Source organism: Porites lutea, chromosome 11 (genome assembly GCF_958299795.1).
Source record: "Porites lutea chromosome 11, jaPorLute2.1, whole genome shotgun sequence".
NCBI classification, from domain to species: domain Eukaryota; kingdom Metazoa; phylum Cnidaria; class Anthozoa; order Scleractinia; family Poritidae; genus Porites; species Porites lutea.
The window spans coordinates 6,717,281-6,736,910 of record NC_133211.1 but is presented as its reverse complement, the minus strand read 5'-3'; the positions used below and the strand labels follow the sequence as shown (position 1 = coordinate 6,736,910).

Below are 19,630 nucleotides of genomic sequence, written 5' to 3'. Positions count from 1 at the left end.
AGAATCTTTATTCCTTTCCAGGTGGGTCATCAGTAAAGAATTTTCGGGAAAGGGATGGTTATTTCTCAGAGGAAGGAGGCGAGAACGAAAGAAATTGCGAGGAAACTACCTCACACAGTCGAGAAAAAGAGAATCAAGAACGGATGCCACAATCACAGCCATAGACAATGCAGAAACAGACAATCAGTAAGATGGAAGATGGAAATAAAGACACTCAAGATGAAGAATTCGAGAAAAGGGTGTATGACCGTTGGTTCAAGCACCTGTTCGAGACAGTAAACGAACCAAAAACCAAAGCTTGCACGAAACCTGAAACTAAATTCGAAAACACGGAAAAAGCACAAAGCCATGATATCGTCGGAGGATTTGATTTTGTCCCTGCTTTAAGATGTCGAGGTTGGCCGAAGATTGCACAAGATTGGATTAAACAAGTGCGTAAGTGGCCTTCGCCTCAAATTGTTGATAGGATTGTTCAAGAAGGATTCCACTTGGTGGTAAAGCCGCCCAAAGTTGGTGGCCATCCCAAATACGACTTCAGATTATCATTTTCACACGCAGAATACCTACTAAGTCAAGAGATGAACAGTGTACAGCGAGACTGCTACCGTTGCATGAAGAAATTTCATCGAGCCTATCTTTCTACTGCTCCAGAGGGTTTGGTCACTTTTCACCTGAAAAACCTACTTCTGAAAACACTTGAGGAAACTGATCCCGGAATGTGGACTGAAAGCAACAGAGTGTTTTGCTTTATGAAGCTGTTTGAAAACCTTTTACAAGCCCTTTTAAAGAAAAATTTGCCACACTTCTTTGTGAGATCATACAATCTGTTTGGCGAAGATTATATTGAAAACCCGGAGACCCTGGAATCCTTGACCGAAAGAGTTGAACGTATTCTGGAACGGCCTGTGCGATTTACAAGAGAGTTGCTTCATCATCAAGAAGAAGAACAGAAAGGTAATATAAAAAAGAAATGCATTCCAAGTAACAAATCAGTTGCATCTGCAAATCCTGTTACAGAAGTAAAACAACGAAAAAAAAAGGACAGTCTACCAAAACAAACGAAGGTGATGACCAGTCAAAGCAGCACTGGTAAAAGCTCAAGTCTCCGCTACCACGACATGAAAGAAATGTTCGTAGCAACTAGCAATGAGTTGCTCGATATGGCTTTTAACAAAGCTGCTGAAACTGGCAGTTTAGAAGCCCTCGATCCTCTAGAAAGGGCCCTAGTGAAAGATCTCAGAGAGATTAATAAGAAACATGGAATCCCTGCGGTTGTTTTTCCCATGATGTTTGAAGGTGAATGCTGGGACATGGCGTATTACAGGGTTTGGATCAACACTGACTCGAGAATGAGGCATCGTATGCTGGATGGTATCAAGAGCGTTATTGAGATGTGGAAGTACATTTTACAACAAGACGACTTTGGGACCGGAAATGAGGAGGCGATATTCAGACAAATGGTTGATCCATCTTCTGCAAACCCTTTCGACTTGAGCCATGTTCTGCCAGCTGGTGCAGGGACGCAGTATCTTACCAGGATCGTCAACAACGTGAAGCCGAGGCCCTATCATCGGCCACAAGATACAGATGATATTCCTTTAGACTGACAGATTAAGTCACTCCCCGATCACTGTACTCTCTTGTAACAGACGTTGATATATTGAAAGCAAAGGAGGACAAAAACACACAAACAAACAAAACATCGAGGGAATAGTTGCGGGCAGTAAGTCCACTGCTTATTATGCAGGAGGGCTTTCTTTTTTTCTACTTCCAAATATTGCAACATGAGGCCTTTAGATCCATCAACTGACAACGCCGCGAGCGAAGTAGATCATCCGACAATTCTTCAGTCGACGTCTTGAAGTATAGTCGAAACAATCAAATGGAACAACACAGTCATTCGTAGTCTAAGGGTTTCAGTCTAGTTACAGGCTTGCATTCACGAGGTGACAAGTTCAAATAGTATTGATCCTCAAATCTGGTTTCCGAAACAATTGTAGCCGTGAACAAAAGTCTTAAGCTGGCTGGCTAGTGGTTCGTGATCACTTCCAGTTTCGTCTGTGCTGTGAAGGGCGGTGCCTTTGCAACCGCTCTTTCTCTAAAAAGGCGAGAAAGAAAAACATTGATGCTATTAAAGCCTCTTATTGTGCCGTGCATGTGCTTTTGCGTTTCTGTTACAGACTCCAGACTATTATCTAGTCTCATTCAACCAAAGATAATAATCAAAAGCTAAACATGTTTGGATCTTTTTTATGTGGAGGGGGATGGAGGTGTGTAAAACAGGTTTTGTCCGAAAGTAGGAGAAACTTACCATAAATAATAATAAAAAATACTTATTGGTAGGTTTAGAAAGTGTTACTAATATTTTTTTTCGTCAAGTCTACTTTAGTATGCTATTTTTATGTAAAATCAATATAAGCTTTGTATGTAGAACCGATGGTTTTGGTGCAGCGTATTTCTGGCAGCTTTTAGAATGTTTTAAAATTTTGGAAATTTGGAAGGAAAATATTTGTAATTGTTACAGAGACTGTTTACTGTTCCCCCTTTTGAGTGAGAGGTGCCACTCGACACTTTAGTTTACAATTAGTTTATTAGGAAGCTAAGACTTAGCCCCTCCCCCAACGAAGCCTGCATATAGGAAAAGTGAAAAAGCCGCATTCGCCTCACTTGGATCATAAAGTGCCTGTTATAGAGTTCTAAAGTGATGACATCATAAAAATAAAATTTCTGAAATTATGTGATTTTTCAGGAAATTCTGAAAGAACAATGCCCAAGAAGTAACAAGGTCCAAAAACTCCATACAAACCCTTCTAATTTTTGGGGGTTCGGCCGAAAAAAATTTAGAAGGATTTGTATGGAGTTTTCTAAGCATAATTGGGTTACGATCTCAGAGACAAGTTGCCCCGAAATGATCATTTTTGGCAAGTAGGCCTCTTAGACATTGTTTCATTTTTATGACGTCACACTTGAGTGCTCTATTCAGGCTAACCCCAACGTGAGGATGGTTTGGTATCCTTATTCTTTTATGCAGTTTAATGTTAAGGTCAATTTTGTGTAACCGAATGGGCCACCATGTTTGGGTATTGTTTTGTGAATAGTAATGATGATTTCCACAATAAAAGTTTTAACTTTTATTATGGAAAACAAAACAAAATAAAATAAAAATAAGTTTATAAAGGTTTATACTTTTCTTGTTTATCTTTATTTTAATCTTGTATTATCGATTGTATCAAGTCTCTTACCCGCTTTAGTCCCCCGGGGGGGGGTACTTTAGGAATTTCTGGGTGGGGATGTGCCGCTGGAACCCTTAACCTATGCCAGAGCTAGTTCAGCTGAATTTTGCCACTCTATACTAGAGTAAACTCCCCAAATCCCCCTATCCCAGAGTAGCTGTTTCCCTAGTCTAGATAAAATCTTCAACCAACTGATCAGTTTCCTAAAAAATGATACCCTATTCTAGACCCAAACGCTCTGATTTATATACCCTATCCTAGAGTAAACTGCTTGAAAAACATACCCTTCACAGCGGCACATACCTATATAGCCCATATATGGCAGTACCTCCCCGGGCTTTAGTCATCCTAGCTCCAAGAGAGAATGCCATATTATAGGAAGTGTTTCGTTTCCAAATCCCTGTTGTCGAAAAAAAACAACAACAACACAAAACAAATACTTGCCATTAATAATCCAAGAGGGCGAGAGATTTTTTTTATATCAAACCAACCGCCTTTTACTACTCGTTTTAACACAGGCGGCTCAAACTCATTACATGAACGCGGACGTGACTCTTGCTTGCGAGCGGTGTTGTGTTACAAACGGTTATTTACAAAGGCTTGTATGGGATCGATCGGTTTGTCTTAAAAGAGATTAAAAATGTTATGTTCCATCCCCTCGCCCCTCCCCACCCACTCCCTGATGGTAAAACTTTTCCGAAAGTAGACCGCTGGCAAAGAGAGCTGCATTCAATCGACTCTGGGAGGTGGTTTGAGTTTGTACCATATTATTTAGTTGTATTTATTCGGATTTTCAGGATGAGAGACCGGCTACAAGCTTTAAAAAATACTGTTAGTATAACTTTTTGTTCCAAAGTATCAGATGATTTAGTAGCTTCGTTGAGTCTCGAAAGTTCCCTCGAGAAAAAAACTTATTTGTACGTGTAGATGGAGCTCGTGACACATCTGGATGCAACAGATCAACTTGGTTTAATCGAAACTTTTGGTTTTTTAGGCACCTCCTGTCGATGAAGATGAATCACAAGACGACGATGAACCTTCAACTACGATTAACGTTGAAAACACTTTTATGGATAACTTCTTTCAACATGTAAGTTCCGCTTTTACGCTTTCCTTAAACCCTTAAACTGAAAATAAGCTAATTTGTGCAATGGAGTGAAGATCAAAACGTAGCTTCTGTTTTAATTTATCAATCTTCGTCGTTTAAGGTCGCTACGATACGTGGAAACATCGATAAAATAGCACAAGATGTTGAACAGGTCAAGAAAATGCACAGTCTTATGCTGTCCGCCGCCGTCCAAGATCAAGGTATAAACATCTATTAAAATACTTCTGCAAAATTTAAGCTTCAATTTTAGGCTTGATTTTTTAAGTTATTATAAGAAGCTATTCTAACACACATAGAGTCTTAATTATTTCAGTTTCCATCAATCTCTGAAAAAATGTCACTGATTCAGCTCAAATGGTCCGATATCATTTTCGTTGTGAATTGAACCATAATATTTGAAAGCCTAAATATAATGAGAGTTAATTGTGACATAATTCATGTTTTGATTTCAGTAGTATAAGGTTACACTATATAAACTCCTTCAACTCTCAAAAATCAATGGCCAGAATCTGGCCCTGAAGTTGCCAGATTTTTCAGGTTTATGCAAAATTGACAGTAAAAGGCAATTAGCAACCTAGTCCTATTTTTAGTAAGTACAGCTATCAAAATACACCTGACATAAGAATCTTGATGGGGTGTAATGAGAAAATGACAATTTTCATGCATTTAAGAAACACAAATTCAGTCAATGAAATGTAAAGTGCTTACTTGTAACAAGTCTTGCATTGCAACTTTATTGTTTTTGTAATTATTGCCTTGCCATTTAGAGTATTTATTTTTCAGGCACACAGTGCTGATTTTTATTGTGCCACTATATTTTTTTTCTATTTTGTGTTTTTGAGGAATATGTTATATATTCTTCTCCTAATCCCTGTTCCTAGGCTTGGTCTCCAGTCATGGGTGTTCCAAATGCTCTTATGATTCTCCCACCTGACAGGTGGGAGCATGGGTTAGGATGTTTGTCTTTGACATCATAAAAATTTTGATAGATTATTACTGTGTACATTGCACTCACTGACCATCTTCTCCTTAGCTAAAAGCTTACAGTTAATTCTTGAACTTTAGTAAAACCTACAGATTTATGAGTTGCCTGCAAGCAGATAACTGACTTACCTGTAGATTGCACACACAATACATGATTTGCAAGAGAAATGTCAAACTGTATTCCATACAATGGTGTGTTTTTCATTATTTCTTCAAATCATTATATATTAGTATAATTACATTGATGATTATCAAAAATAGAGCACTGTGATTGGCTTGGAGCTTTTCTTCATCCCGCTATAATCACCGCGCAGTGATTATAACATTGAAGGCTAGCAGTTTTCAAAATGGCAGCCAGATTTGTTGATGTTTCAGAGTTAGAAATTGATCAATAATTTTATTTTCTCAAATAATCATCAATGTTATTATACTAAAACAATTAGTTGCCTCAGGCGATGTGAATATCAGCGAATAGTAACCGAGATGAATTCGCCGATATTCACGTCGCTTTCGGTGACTATTTGTTAAATACAGTAACACAGTTTATTAGATTTGGTTTGTGTGATATCTAGCCGGTAAATGTCTGGAATATTCAATTTCAGATATCACAAAACCTTATCTAGTAATTGTTTATGACTGTTCAAAAAAGAGCACCATTTATGGAACTCTCTGGTTTTTTTTCTCAAAATTATCAATATTAATTTTAAAACCTTTTTAAAGGTGATGAGCAAGCATTTTCATACTTTAAATTGAGTTTGCATAGTGTTCTTGGGTATGCAATTACCCAGCCTGCACTTAGCTCCCTCAGTGGTAAGAATAAGAATGGCCTGAGACCAAGCCCACCCCACTACCATCTTTCTGAAAGTCCTGTGATCAGCCTTGTTTCCCAGGGTATTACTATAGGTGTCAATCAACCTGGGGTGCTTACTATTTACACAAACTGTCTAGTTGAAGATCTCATGTGTAAGCGTTTAGCAATAGTGAATTTGACCTTTTGGGAGAAGGACCCACTACAAAGATTACCCAAATCTGCTGGGGAGATAAGGGAAAGTGGTCAATATGAACTTCCTTAAAGAACAGGTCATATTTCTGGAAGCTTCCCAAACAAAAGGGAATTTGTGGCTCCCTCATGTAAGTGGTAATATACCCCTGGTTTTGTAGCATTAAGTAGCTTGTGAGTTTAGCTGGATGGAATTCCCTCACACATTTACCAACAAAATAACACCAGCACCATTTATAGACCTTTCTGCCAAGGAACAATGTCAAGCACTTTCTTATGAGCAATCAACTTGAAACTCACTTTGATTTGCTCTGGGAGGGGTTTGAGGGGAGTAGGGAAAGGTGGAAAAGAAATTGTTGGAGACTGCAGAGTTTTAAGAGGTTGTGCAGCTTCAGAAAAATAGAAAATATGCACTTTCCACTGGGGCTAATAAGGCTAAACTTTCCATGAAATTGTTAACCCTCAAAATCTGTTTCCCACATCATATCGTATACAGTCAAGCACCATAGGGTAGGCTTCATAAGTGGTTTTGTCCGGGATATGATAGAGATGTCAAGAATATAGTGTCATGGATGTTTGGTATTGAACTAGAATAGGGCCATAAAGGATTTTGGGGCCTAAGTGGTATACATCCAACCAGTGCATGTGCTAACCTACCCAAACATTCATCAAGTATAGTCCACCAAGACAAAGCAACAGGTGTATGAAAAAGGAAAATTTCACTTGCAATTATGAACCCTTCCATTTTGTGCAACTTGTTGGAATTATTACAGTCAAACCTCTTTAATACGAACACCAAAGGGACAGAACCAAGTGTCCACTTTACAGAGGTGTCCGTATTATAGAGGTAGGGAATGCATGATTTTTAGCATTTCTGGGACCAAAGGTACTGTCCGTAATAGAGAGGTGTCCGTATTATAAAGGTGTCCGTAAGGAGAGGTTAGACTGTATTTGTGTTTGACACCATTAGGGTGTGAGGGTTAAAGACCTGGGTGCTTGTTCAAATGAGGTTCAAACTTCTCTCACGAGTCTTGTTCCACAGAGTTGCGCAAGTGGTGATGGAATATTCTAATAAAACAACACTAAACACACGTTACTCTTGTTTTTAGAGGTTAAAGATGAACTGGAGAGACTGATGTATGACGTGAAGAGGACAGGCAATTCAGTAAGAACAAACTTGAAAGGTATGCTGATGTGTGAGATCCTAATCATGATAAAGAATTGTCATTTCTGTATTTACAAAAATCCTATCTATAATTATTTCCTTGAGTATGTATGTCAAGCAATGCTCTATTATAAATGCATTTCCCTATGCTGTTCTACACAATTATTGGATGACGTTTTTGTGATTAATGCAGAATAATCAAGGTCGAGACCTTGATTATTTTAGATCTCACAAAAACCGAATCTAATAATTGTTTTATTGTACAGTGAATGAAAAAAAAAAAAAATGGTCACGACAGTTAGTGGAACAAAGCAAACCTAGAAGTCATGTCTTTGCTTCTTCACTAACGGCAAACAACACAAAGCACGCGAACTTGACATGATTACCTTTAGAAATCATGCACCGCGGTCATACATGACATGAATACCTGTGACCTTGAGTGTCCTTGACAAGATTATTGTATAATCTGCATCTAGATGACGTCCCAAGCGCTGATTTCGAAAATTCACTGTACGCTTTCCGCCAATCAGAAAAGAGATCAATGTGAGTGAGTTCAATGTATAAATATAATAAAAGAAAAAAGCTGCTTTTCATGCTTGTCTTAAGCAGTAATTGCTTCTGTTATAATGTTCTTTGTGTGGCCGTGGTGGTTGTGTTAAGTGTGTACATCTTGATTTTTCTTTTATTTGGTTTGAGCAGAAGACATAAATGGGCAGATGATTGTAAACATTTTAATTAAGTTATTACTTTGCCTGGCAGCAGTCTTAAGCTTTGTTACTTTTATTTGAAAGAAATGGAACAGCGGATAAATCAACAAGACATGGAGTCTTCATATAACAATTATGCTGAGTCAAGGATAAGAAGATGTCAGGTAAATTGACCTGAGTGAAAGTGATTTGAAAAACATCCCTGGTGAAATCATACTAGGTTGTAGCCAGTATGAGCTTACCGACCAAGCTAACAGGCAGCTGTCAAGAAAACTAAAAAGAGTGGGAAACGCACATTAGTGAGAGTGACTCTTAACAAACAATTTCCCACTGGCTGCCACTCTCACTCTGACTGTTACCTTCCCAGCACCAACCCATTGTTTTAATTTTTGAATGAAGCTGAGTATGATGCAGAGATTGTTATCCACCAAGCAGTTGGTTATGGGCTGCCAGTTCAAGTGTGAATGGATTAATAATTGTACATGTCTTTCAGCAGTAAAATGCTTGGGATTAACCCCTGAAATGGACTTCTCATATCACACTGTTATATTATGGTTCCTTTTGTTCTGTTATGTAGCATTCTACCTTAGCAAGAAAATTTGTGGAAGTGATGAGTGATTATAACACAACCCAGTCAGAGTACAGAGAAAAGTGTAAAGGAAGGATTCAAAGGCAGCTAGAAATAAGTATGGTTTTTGTTTATAAACAAATTTAAATTTTGATGGCAGACAGGTTTGCTACTCATTTTCCAGTTAAAGGTGCTCGAGGATATAGTCCAGCTCAATCATGGTGTGCATGACCTGATATAGGCTCTATTCAGTTGCTTACTCTACATTATTTTGATCTTACCCATATTGCCATCCCTTCCCCCTGCCCCCCAAAAGTTTACACAGTGACATTTTTAATGTCTTTTTTTTACATTTATCACTAGTGCAATTTTTAGATAACTTACTGGAAAATAATGTTTTTTCTTCCTCTGCTCAACAGCTGGTAAAACAAAGACATATGAAGAAGTAGAGGAAATGTTAGAAGGCGGTGATCCAGCCATTTTTACTTCTGATGTAAGCACAGAATCTATGTATTATCAAAAGTATAGCTTTTTAGTAGACAGTGGCATTATTTTCATACCAGATTTTTTTAAAGTTATTGCTGTTTCTTGAACCCTGCACCCCGCTAAGTTTCCTTACTCTCTTATGTACCACTGGTGTGAATGGGGCTTTAGAAGTTTAGTATTTTTTTTAATATACCAGACGAGGAATTTAACTCCGCAGGTTTTTTTTAACTCAAAATATGTTTGAATGACAGGAAGCAGTGTATACCTGTATGGTTTAAAGTGTTTAATTGCCCTTCTTTGTCACACGTATTCAAGACATAGCAGTGTGTGACCACCACCTTGGATCACAAAAAAACTCTAATGGGGTCATATTTGGAGTACTAATCACAGCCCATTTGAATTTTGGTTATTCCTTGAACCTGTGGTATTCGTTACATTTTCAGATAAGTTTGTTCCTCTTCAGTTCCTCTAAGGCCCTTATGCTTCAGGAGAAGGGGCCCTAGCCCTCTCCTTTTCTCAGTAAAAATCCTGGTTAGAACATTGGAGGCACAATAAATTATGAGTTAGGCACCATCTATAATTAATAGGCATGTTGCATTTTTTCTCCATGTAGATTGTGATAGAGACTCAGCAGGCAAAACAAGCCTTGGGAGACATAGAAGCCAGACACAGAGATATTATGAACTTAGAAAAAAGTATTCAGGTATGCAGGGTTTTCAATAAGCAACGATGCCTAATGAAACGCGTCGGCTACTTTTTTTCTAGAAAGAAGAAGCAGCTGGTTTGAATAACATTGTCAACAAAAAATATATCAGAAAATCTGAATGGAAATGTAATTATGATGTGTTTTCATACAGACCCACTGGGTTTACGTTATGCTATTGTCATTCGAACGCTATATTTCAGTCATTTTTTCACAAGTTTCTCTATAGCAGGGCTTCTGATATTTTGTGAGCCGCAAAATTCAGGCAAATCCGCAAAATTCACAAAAACACGAAAAATACTGCGAAATTCCGTAGAAATCTTATGAAATAGATGTCTGTACAACATCTTTGAAACTTATTTCAGCTAATGGTTTTTTTTACTTGCCATAAACTTGCAAATTTATCTTAGAACTTTGTCACTGAAACGTGCAAACAACATCCCGAAACTACCAGGCGTAGATTATGTTGTGAAAAACTGGGCACTAGCCATGATGTTAAAGGCTTTGCCATTGGTTCATTTCTGGAGCGTATTATTGTTGAAAGAGTAAATAATGACCTCTGTTAGAAAAACGTTAAAAACGCTGGTCTGATCTTGTGGTTATTTTCTAGGCAAATTTCGCTAGAAATCAATCGGTTTTGCGCTGAATTGGCCGTTTTTTACCGATTGCTTTTTGGTGAAGTTTGCCTCGAAAATTCATGCGGAATTACCGCGAAATCGGCCAATTTTTCTGCATCTTTGTCCTTAAAAATCCCTCAAAATTGGCTTTTTCGTCCACGACCTGTCAGAAGCCCTGTTATAGGTTTACGCAGAATTTGTTTATGTGCAAAAGTACGTAATTTAGTTTTCATCATTTTTTCATTGCTTGTAGGAATTGATTGTGTGACTGATAAATTGAAACCTACATTTCCTTGAATGAAAACACGCTCTTTTGTCCTCAAATTTAATCCCCAGAAAGCTGAAAATCGCATTTTAGGGCTTTGAAATGTCAAAATTTCCCACAGCAGAACGTGCCTAGACCCCATCTTCCCCCCAAAAAGAAGGGGACTAACAGCCCCTTGTTGATACAGTTGGTTACTCGATTCAAACCTGCTGGCTACTTCAATTTTTATTGAAACCCCTGGGTATGTTTTTTGAACTTAAACAACAGTACAGTCTATTATGCTGTTTACTATCCTCTGAGACCTGGGGGCAGCTAACTGAGATAGCATTAATAGACAAATCTTCACATCAGTGTCCACTAGTTTTGATTCTAGCTTTGCCTAGTCCCTGTACGGCGTTTTCCCAGTCGCCATGGGTCAATTCATTTTGGTGACGTATCCAAGGAGACAAAAACAGAATGCGCATGTGTGCATTGCTTTTTGAAATTCAGATATACTTCAATGTTGTAAGCAACAGGAGATTTGGTCTTTTTAACAACCCTTGTTGATATTTGCGAGATCGACTTTTCCCGACTGGCTTTGAAAAGTCATCACAATGTTATTCATAGTCCTATGAAGATTGATACCGTTCCTTCAATTTCAGCATTCCAACTGAGCTATTGGAGTTTGCCGCTTGGGAATTTTCAAAGTAAAAACAATATTGACCCTCTGTGTTGTAAACTTAAGACCTCAAATCTTGAATAATCAGAAAAGCCATACAGCTGTGTATCAAAAAGTGCCCAGAAACTGAATCTAACAGTAAACATCCTATAAAATTCCTTAAATGTGAGAAGCATTAAATTCAACTTGCATGCGTTGTCTCAGGATCGTGTTTTGAGCTAATGTTAATCAATGAAAGAACACACAACAATAGACAGAGAAATTATTTCTCGAAAAATTTTTTATTTAAAGGCCCATATAAATTAATCCTTAAAACAATACGTGTAACACAAATTTGGCTCGTGGATCCATTCACGAAAGTTAAATCGGCTGAGTACATGGCAAAAATTATTCAACACAAATCTCAAATCGGTTGCTCAAGCCGATCTCAAAATGTTTAAAAATTAATGTCTAAGATAAAATATTTGCAAATATGTCATTTTCTTGACCATAGAGTACAAAATGTACCTGAAAATTCTTCAAAAACTTTGTTGCTTGGTGGCGTTTCAAAACAGGCCAAGCGCTCCCATCGGCTGTGATGAAAATTTCTTGTATTTTGAATTCCTTGAAGGACAATTTTATAGGAAAAAGCCTTCCTTTGTCAACTTGAAAAAAACCTAAGCATTCTTTTGAAGTTTCCTTTCCCATCTGTGTGTTTTAGCAGTGTATTTTTGACCTTAAAATGCAAAACACTGGTCTTGTTTACCATCGCCATTGAGCTGTCTCACTTTTGTCTCACTTGTGAGAATTTTTGTCTGGGCCTCACATTTTCGCTTGGACCACGTGACCCAAAACGCTTTGGCCACGCAGAATAATGAGGCCAAGGGAATAGGCAAGTTCTAGCCAGTGAATATGTTCCAGCCAACAGTTTGCTTGATCTTTGTTTTAGGAACTCCATGAAATGTTTCTAGACATGGCTATGCTTGTTGAAAGCCAAGTAAGTACATCACTCTTTAATAGAACTTATTAAACAAATATGCAGAATTTTTTGCTTAGTTCCATAAAAAGTGCTGCTGAGGAGGTGCTTTCGCTTGAATTGTGACACAAAAGAATTTTACCGACTAGTAAATGAGTAACCATTTTACAAGTCCTTATATTTATATAAGGAGCAATTGGATTGCCTGTGAACAAACAATAATACATGATTTCTTGTTTGAAAATTGAAAATAACTTACCCTGTACTCGTGAATATTTCAAGTTAGTGGTTTGAAACGTTTGCAAGTACAGTACTTATGATTATTTAACTAAATGTTTCCATGGTGACTAAGGCACCAAGCTCATGCAGTCAAAGTCATCTTTGAGGACTAAACGATTTCATGTTTTTATTAGAAACTGTCATTGAGCTAGTTGTTAGTAGCAGATCTAATGAGAGGCAAACATATGGAAAACTGTAGGTGGCATGTTGCTATTAAAATAAATTGTCAAAATTTATTTATTTAATGCATAAAAAAGTTAATTTCATCTTCACAGTAGAAGGGGTATTCTAATCATTTTAACGTTTCAAAAGTGTTCTTGGTGTCTGATTAATTGCATCTATAAAATTTTTAGGGAGAGATGATAGATAGGATTGAATACAATGTTGAGCAGGCTGTTGACTTTGTGCAGGCAGCAAAAAGTGATACCAAAAAAGCTGTTAAGTACCAGAGTAAAGCACGGCGGGTGAGTACATGGATGATATCACATGGCCATGTGGAGATACAAAATTTCTGGTTGAGTGTAGGAAAATATTTTAAGAGGGAATGAAGCAAACAAGTAAGATATTTTTTAAACACAAGAAGAGAAATTTTGTATCTCCAAGTAGCCATGTAATGTTCTTCATTTTATGAAAACCAATGTTTTCGGTAAGAGTTGGTGGATTTCGCTGGCTATTTCACGTGAACTTGCTGCCTACTTTTCTTTGGAAATTACCCCCAGTCAGTTTAAATGGAGTATTCATGTGCTGTTACTGAATAAAAAAGCCAAAATTTAGTGATGTCTGTGTTTTTGCTCCAGAATGCTGGAAATGCATTCTAAGAGGCTCAGATTTCAAATTTTTTCCAGAAACCCCCACCTTTGCTGCAAGTTTTTTCCTTCTCCAACTACTTCAAAGCTTTTTTCATGTCCTTAAAATTGTATTTTAAACCCTGAGAAACATCAATGAAATAACAAACTATTTCAATTTTTTGCTGCTTAACACCCTAAGATTGTTAGGGCATCTGGTCAATTTATTGATAACTTAATTAATTTGGTTACCCAAACAATATTGCATTAAATCCCAGTGCCAAAGGTAGGTGCAGGGTTTTTACAAAGTTATAAAAAAGGTGGCGCTGCCTTTGAAATAGGTACCTGATTCTTCATTCTTTTATCAAAGAGTCATAGGCAAAGCAGAAGCAGAAATTGGAATTAGGTGGTAATATTTGTGGGCTACCTCCTTTTGTTAATCCTAAATGCTGTTGTTGGTTCCTGAATGTATTTTCAAAGCAGACTTCAGAGTGGTGGAGAAAATGTCAGCTTAGTGTTGTTGTGTAGATTGTCAAAATTTGAAACTTTTTAAAATTACTAACATCAGAAAGACACAGTTTTCAGGCATGTTGACCTTTTCGCACTTTCTTTCTCTCAACAGAAAAAAATATTAATCATTATCTGCCTCTTCGTATTATTGGCTGTTATTGTTGCTGTAATTGCTATCTTAGTTCAATAGCAGGTGAGAATAAAATCACAGACAGACATTTCATGTGCAGGGTATTTGATAATATTGTTATGTAGTGTTCTTCATATATGATAGCAATTAAGAATTTGTGTAACAATCCACACCTTGTCAGCTTTTTGTGCTCTTGTACAATTTTATTCTCGGGTTTGAAGGTTAAGGTTACTTGACAACTAAACAGCCAATGAGAGTATGAGCATTTAGGGGAACAGCTTCTGTTGAGCAAGGTTTAAATGTTCATTTTTGAGGAACTTGACCCGAGATATGGTCTCCCACAAGTTTGAAAGCTTCTGCAGGTGTAAGTCCTCAGTTGCTGACAATTTGATTTGTCAACTCAGTGTAAACAGGGTCAATTATCCTTTAGCCTTCGAGCGAGCTCTCTGGGGTGCTCTGCTGCCAGAGCTCCCCACAGAGTTGCTCACAGGCTATAAATTATCTTTACTTTGTGTGTTCTTTAAGAATGTGTTGCAAGTTACCATAAATGAGTACAAGCTCTGTTTTGTTTTTATTCATAATTACTGGTATCACATATAACATAAATTAACTTTGTATTTATTATAATTTGTTTTTGTTTACATGTAAGTAAAGATTAATGCAATGTGATTCATACCACTTGTGACTTTTCAAATGTATTTATGTTGTGGTCTAAATTTATCCTTGGTTTATATTATATTTTTCATTGTTGTTTGCAATGGTGTATTGTCAGTATGTTAATGAGTTTGAAACAAAGGAACTAAAATTAATTCTAAGCGAGGGTAAATTTGAACAACGAACTAATCATGCAAAAGCCAAATGATATTGTAATTCTCTTTCTCTCTGCAGATTTTTTACGCTCTCTGTGTAATTTTTTATGGATTAATTTACTAGTAATTATTCTTCACAACAGTAGTATTAAAATATGTTTTAAGTAAGAATGTAAATAATGTTCACAAATTAGGGAAGATTGAGCCATAAGTTCCTTAAAAGCATCATCACACGTTATCTGTAACGTTTTTGAAACATTAGGAAGAAAATCACAAATCCAAATCCAACACCATCACTAAGTGAGGTAAGTGTGTATCTAAATGTGTCATTAAGTGTTGATTGCAATAACATTGAAAGTTAAAACTCAAATAACAGGAAGTCTTGCTGTTAATTGAGTTTTAACTTTCAATTTTATGGCATTCATCACTTACTGATACCTTTAGATACACATTTACCTCACTATAACAGCCATCTTGTTTTATACATAAAAGAACAGCTTTTTCTTTTCAAGACATACAGGTGCAGTTCAGCCAATAATAATTATTAGTCATTATCAAAACAAGAAAAAAGTGGGCCAACAGAAAATGAAAATAAGGTTTATTCACTGTCCCCTACCACTCCCCTAAAGTCTACTTATACTGGGCAGAGTAAATGATTGAAACAAATATTTCTTGTTAGTCAGAGCAATAACTCAACATATTTTGAATTATTTCAAAAGAAAGTTGATTTAAACACGTTGTGTGGAACACTCACAAATAGATAACCCTGTGCAAGTGTTAAAATGCATTATAGAGATAACTGATGTGAGTTATGATAAAGGCCGAAACTTGAAAAATTACAGCAAGAAATTAGGCTGCCATTCAAGTAGACAAATAAATAAAAAAAAAATCTCAGAAAGGAAATTGCTTCTTACTATTTGGCATTGTGATTTGGCTTCTCCTGTTCACAATAAGCAACTAACTATTGGGTTGTTTCCTACATGAGTAAATTGGGGTCATCCTAGGAGTAAATCTTGATATTGTGGCTCATAGTACAAATGGAGGAGGTTGTATGATTTTTTTTTTACCTCTTTTACTCATACTGTAATTAACATCCACCATTTAAACCAATGCTTTTAAATCGTCACTACTTGGTTTAAAAGTGGTTTATTTTCCCACCTATGAATATAGATTTCATCAGCAAATTGCTACAGTAATAGCTCATTTAAAAGTGGCCAAATATACACTGAAAGACTAATATTACAAACCCCTGTGTAACGAGGCCCCCATGTAATTAATGACAATTTATGGAACAGGATCGCAATATTTAGTGCCTCACGGAACAAATTCTCCTTGAGTCAATGCTTCTTTATGTCGGGGCTCCACTGTAGTGTAAAATCCTAGTTTTGTTGGTATAAATGGGATACAAGAACTCAGGGCTGTCACTAAGTGGTGGGTATTTCCCTCAGCTACTATGAGCATGAACCGTGGCTTTTTTCATAAGAGACAGAAGGAAAATAGAACCAAAAGAACTTACTAGATGTTCAATTCCTGTTGACAGATTGCATACACCCAACAACTTGGAATCTTAGTGACAGTCTTGACACCTTATTAATAGAGGTAGTTTTGTGGGTGAGAACCTATTTATACAATGTACGTAAAGTACATACTTTAGCAGGAGGCATCCAAACTTTCAGAATCAGTTAGAGTCATGTACCAAGTGTAAATGTTTCCAACAGTTTTAGAACTTATGAGTTTGTCCCGTAGTTTTGTAGCTCAATTTAATTTCCTGGAGTTAGGATTGTTCACACAGTCAATCTTGCCAGAATTCTTTTCATCAAAAAGAAGTCTGCTTCTTTGTATATTTGCCTATTTCTGACACCAAGAAACAAACAACAATAATCCAAGGAAGCTATATTTATTTTCATCCTTATAATAGTGCAAAAACAGCCCATTGATCAAATGAAAAAGTTTAGTACTTTTTTAGGCTACTGAAGTATTTATGCTTACTCGTCTTCTAATACTATGGTGACTGCTCCTGTTTTGAAACAATGAGTTTTCCTATGATTGAAATTTAGTTTTTGGTTTCTCTTTTCAGTAAAAAAGATATCAGGTTATTAATAGTTATCAATACTGAGTATTCAATTTGCTTTTCTGATTTGCACAGCATCATTTTCTCATTTTGAATTCATTTTTAAAAATATTGTGCTCTCTACTTTGGCACAAAGTGGAGATTTTCTATGAAGGTGTATGATAATCTCGCAATACTGACCTGGGGCAGTTGTTGTTCAGGGTAGAATTAAATTAACAAGCTGGAATAGTACAAACCATTGCCAGAGAGACAAGAAGCAACAGCTTGACACAATAGTATTATAGCCTTTCCTTGGAGCTTTTACAGTAGTTTTGGGAAACCTAAGTCATTTTAAAACACAGGGGTTGGTTTTCAAGCTAACCAAACTGTTTTTTTTATATAAGTGATATTATAAAGAACTGGTTGTTCAGGCAGATCCTATGACGTTATGACATTTCTGGTTTGTACATTCATAATTGGTGCCCATAGCTGGAATTCAGATTTGTAGATTTGATGAGTAAGGAATTCTCGGTAGAGGAACATTAAGTTAAGAAATTAATATTGTGTTAATTCTCATGTATTGGAAGTTGTAAAATAAATTATTTTAATTATTTTATAGTATGACAGGAGTGGTTTTTATTGTGTAATGTAAAGTAAGGGAAGGCGTTCCAGTGCTGGATTGAGACAACTTGAGGGTGTGTTGGGGGGTTGGGGGAGGGGGGCTCTCTGGCTGAAAAGCTGTGGGCTAAGGGCGGGCAGGATCCTTTCCTAAACTGCTTTCCAAAAGGTTACCAGGGTAAAAAAAATGTGAAACAAATTTCATGATTCAGAACTCGAGTATTTCCCTCAAAAAATGAACAAATCCAACTCCTACCTATTGCAGCTATCGAACCTATGCCCTATTCATGGAGTATTCCACAGTTATGAAACTTCAGGGGGTTTCCAGGTACAAACCCTCCACGTATATTTTAATGAAAAAGAAAAAATTCCACGTTTGTTGTACAGAACTGGTATCAAAACATAAAAAATCATGTCACAATTAGGGTTAACAATAACAGACATCCGGCCGCTGTAGCTGACATAGCCGCCTAAACTAAGCTTCTTCGCTTCTCTTTCATATGTGGCTTAGTTGTGTATAGTATCATCGTTTGCAAAGCCGTATTTCTTATTTTGTATTTAATCGGTATCTATAAAGCTTTCAACTAATTACCTTACCTCGCAGCTCGTCATTTTATCTGCTTTCGTGTATTTATACGATACGTCTTTGAAAGCTTGGTTTTTGTGGCAAAGAAGGTACTTTTATAAATGCTTTTGCGATATGATAACAGTAGCTATGCGTTTTTTTCAGAGAAAGAGGAGAAACTTTTAGTGACAGAATTGAAACATTCCCGTTTTGAGCACAAACGTGGAGAATTCTTGGGGCGAAAACAGGGCGGATAAAAACTTTATCCGCCCTGGGCAAAAAACTTCCGCACTCCCGCGCGTATTTTCCCGCCATGGAGAAAAAGGCGGGAAATTAGGCATGGGTGCATGGGAGTTTTCGCGCCTAAAAACGTTCCGACGTATGTAGCCTTTCTAAAGAAGTTGTCCGTCTCACACGAAGAAAATAACTTTGAAACATCTTCCAACTTTAAAACCACATAAGAACCAACCTTCCTCGGAAAGAACAGGTAAAACTGTTTACATTCTGTTATTGAGAACTTCTCTGTACTACAGGTATTATTTTGCAGTTCACAATGGGGAAAAATTGATGTCAAAATTTCGTACCTCTCACGCACACAAACTAGGCAACTAGCAGAAATGCCTGGCGGGTTTTTGATTAGCATTATCTAATCTTTAAAGCATAGCCTGCTTTACTGTTGTCTGACAATAATTATTATTACAAATGTCAGGTGCAAACCTTTGCGAAGAGCCTCTTTCTTGAACTTTGACTTCTTCCTCTTCTCGTTTAATAGGAACCGGTCATTATTTATGTTGAGGGGGGCGGGGGGAGAGAAAAAAAAGAAGGGGGGGGTCAAGGCTATTTCAGATTGGCTATAGGAGTGGGGGGGGGGTTAAACGTTTTTATAAAGAAGTTTAGGGGGGTCTGGAAGTTGATCGCGAGGTATATTTCAACAGGGGTCCATTCGTCAAGATGGGTAAAGCAGTTAAATAGTGGAGCATAAACAATATATGTGAAACAGTAATGCTAAATTGTACAATTTTATGCTAATCCTATTGCTTTTTGTTAATTTAAAACAACACTATTTTGTAAAACTTAGTCATTTGTATTTGACAGAATTCTGTTTGCACTCTAAACTTCATTGTTAATTTGCTAATAAAGAATCCAGACCTATCTGCTTTAATATTTGGTTTGACTGAATTTTCTGTTAACGAAATACTTGTGTCAATTAAATATCCCAAGGAAAACATGATGAAACAATAAGAAAGTAGTCCTTTTACAACTGCAGGAAAATCATTTGAAAAGAGTTATATTTTGCATGGTTATTACATTTGTGTTCACTATGAAGGCACGATTTGTAAAAATCTACCAATTTTCCTATATTTACATGCTGATTTTGTAATAGAGTAGGTTAGTTCCATTGTTGTGCAAAGTATGTTTATTTACCAATTAAGTC

The 19,630-nt window shown here is 36.8% G+C and overlaps 2 protein-coding genes across 3 annotated transcripts; both read left to right on the top strand.

Moving 5' to 3' along the window:
- Positions 1-90: 90 nt before the first annotated feature.
- Positions 91-1,607, top strand: LOC140952504 (uncharacterized). Its single transcript, XM_073401927.1, has one exon. It carries the CDS (start codon positions 168-170, stop codon positions 1,605-1,607), a length of 1,440 nt encoding a protein of 479 aa, XP_073258028.1. The 5' UTR covers positions 91-167.
- Positions 1,608-3,949: 2,342 nt separating this feature from the next.
- On the top strand, positions 3,950-17,633 carry LOC140951715 (syntaxin-like). 2 transcript variants are annotated; one of them, XM_073401031.1, is made up of 12 exons: positions 3,950-4,064; positions 4,228-4,323; positions 4,442-4,541; positions 7,435-7,509; positions 8,282-8,361; positions 8,775-8,883; positions 9,185-9,258; positions 9,865-9,954; positions 12,423-12,470; positions 13,082-13,192; positions 14,136-14,216; positions 15,042-17,633. In XM_073401031.1, exons 1-11 carry the CDS (start codon positions 4,032-4,034, stop codon positions 14,211-14,213), a joined length of 894 nt encoding a protein of 297 aa, XP_073257132.1. In that variant the 5' UTR covers positions 3,950-4,031; the 3' UTR covers positions 14,214-14,216; positions 15,042-17,633. The 2 variants fall into 2 exon arrangements, with proteins under 2 accessions (XP_073257132.1, XP_073257133.1); XM_073401032.1 differs by having other exon boundaries at positions 14,136-14,254.
- The last annotated feature ends 1,997 nt before the right edge of the window (positions 17,634-19,630 follow it).

Excerpts from the sequence above, each read along its gene's own strand:
- LOC140952504 (XM_073401927.1), top strand. The coding sequence starts at position 168 with ATGCAGAAACAGACAATCAGTAAGATGGAAGATGGAAATAAAGACACT.
- LOC140951715 (XM_073401031.1), top strand. The coding sequence starts at position 4,032 with ATGAGAGACCGGCTACAAGCTTTAAAAAATACT. Across the intron at positions 4,324-4,441 it reads TGGATAACTTCTTTCAACAT|GTCGCTACGATACGTGGAAA; the intron begins GTAAGTTCCGCT and ends TCGTCGTTTAAG. Across the intron at positions 8,884-9,184 it reads TCAAAGGCAGCTAGAAATAA|CTGGTAAAACAAAGACATAT; the intron begins GTATGGTTTTTG and ends TCTGCTCAACAG.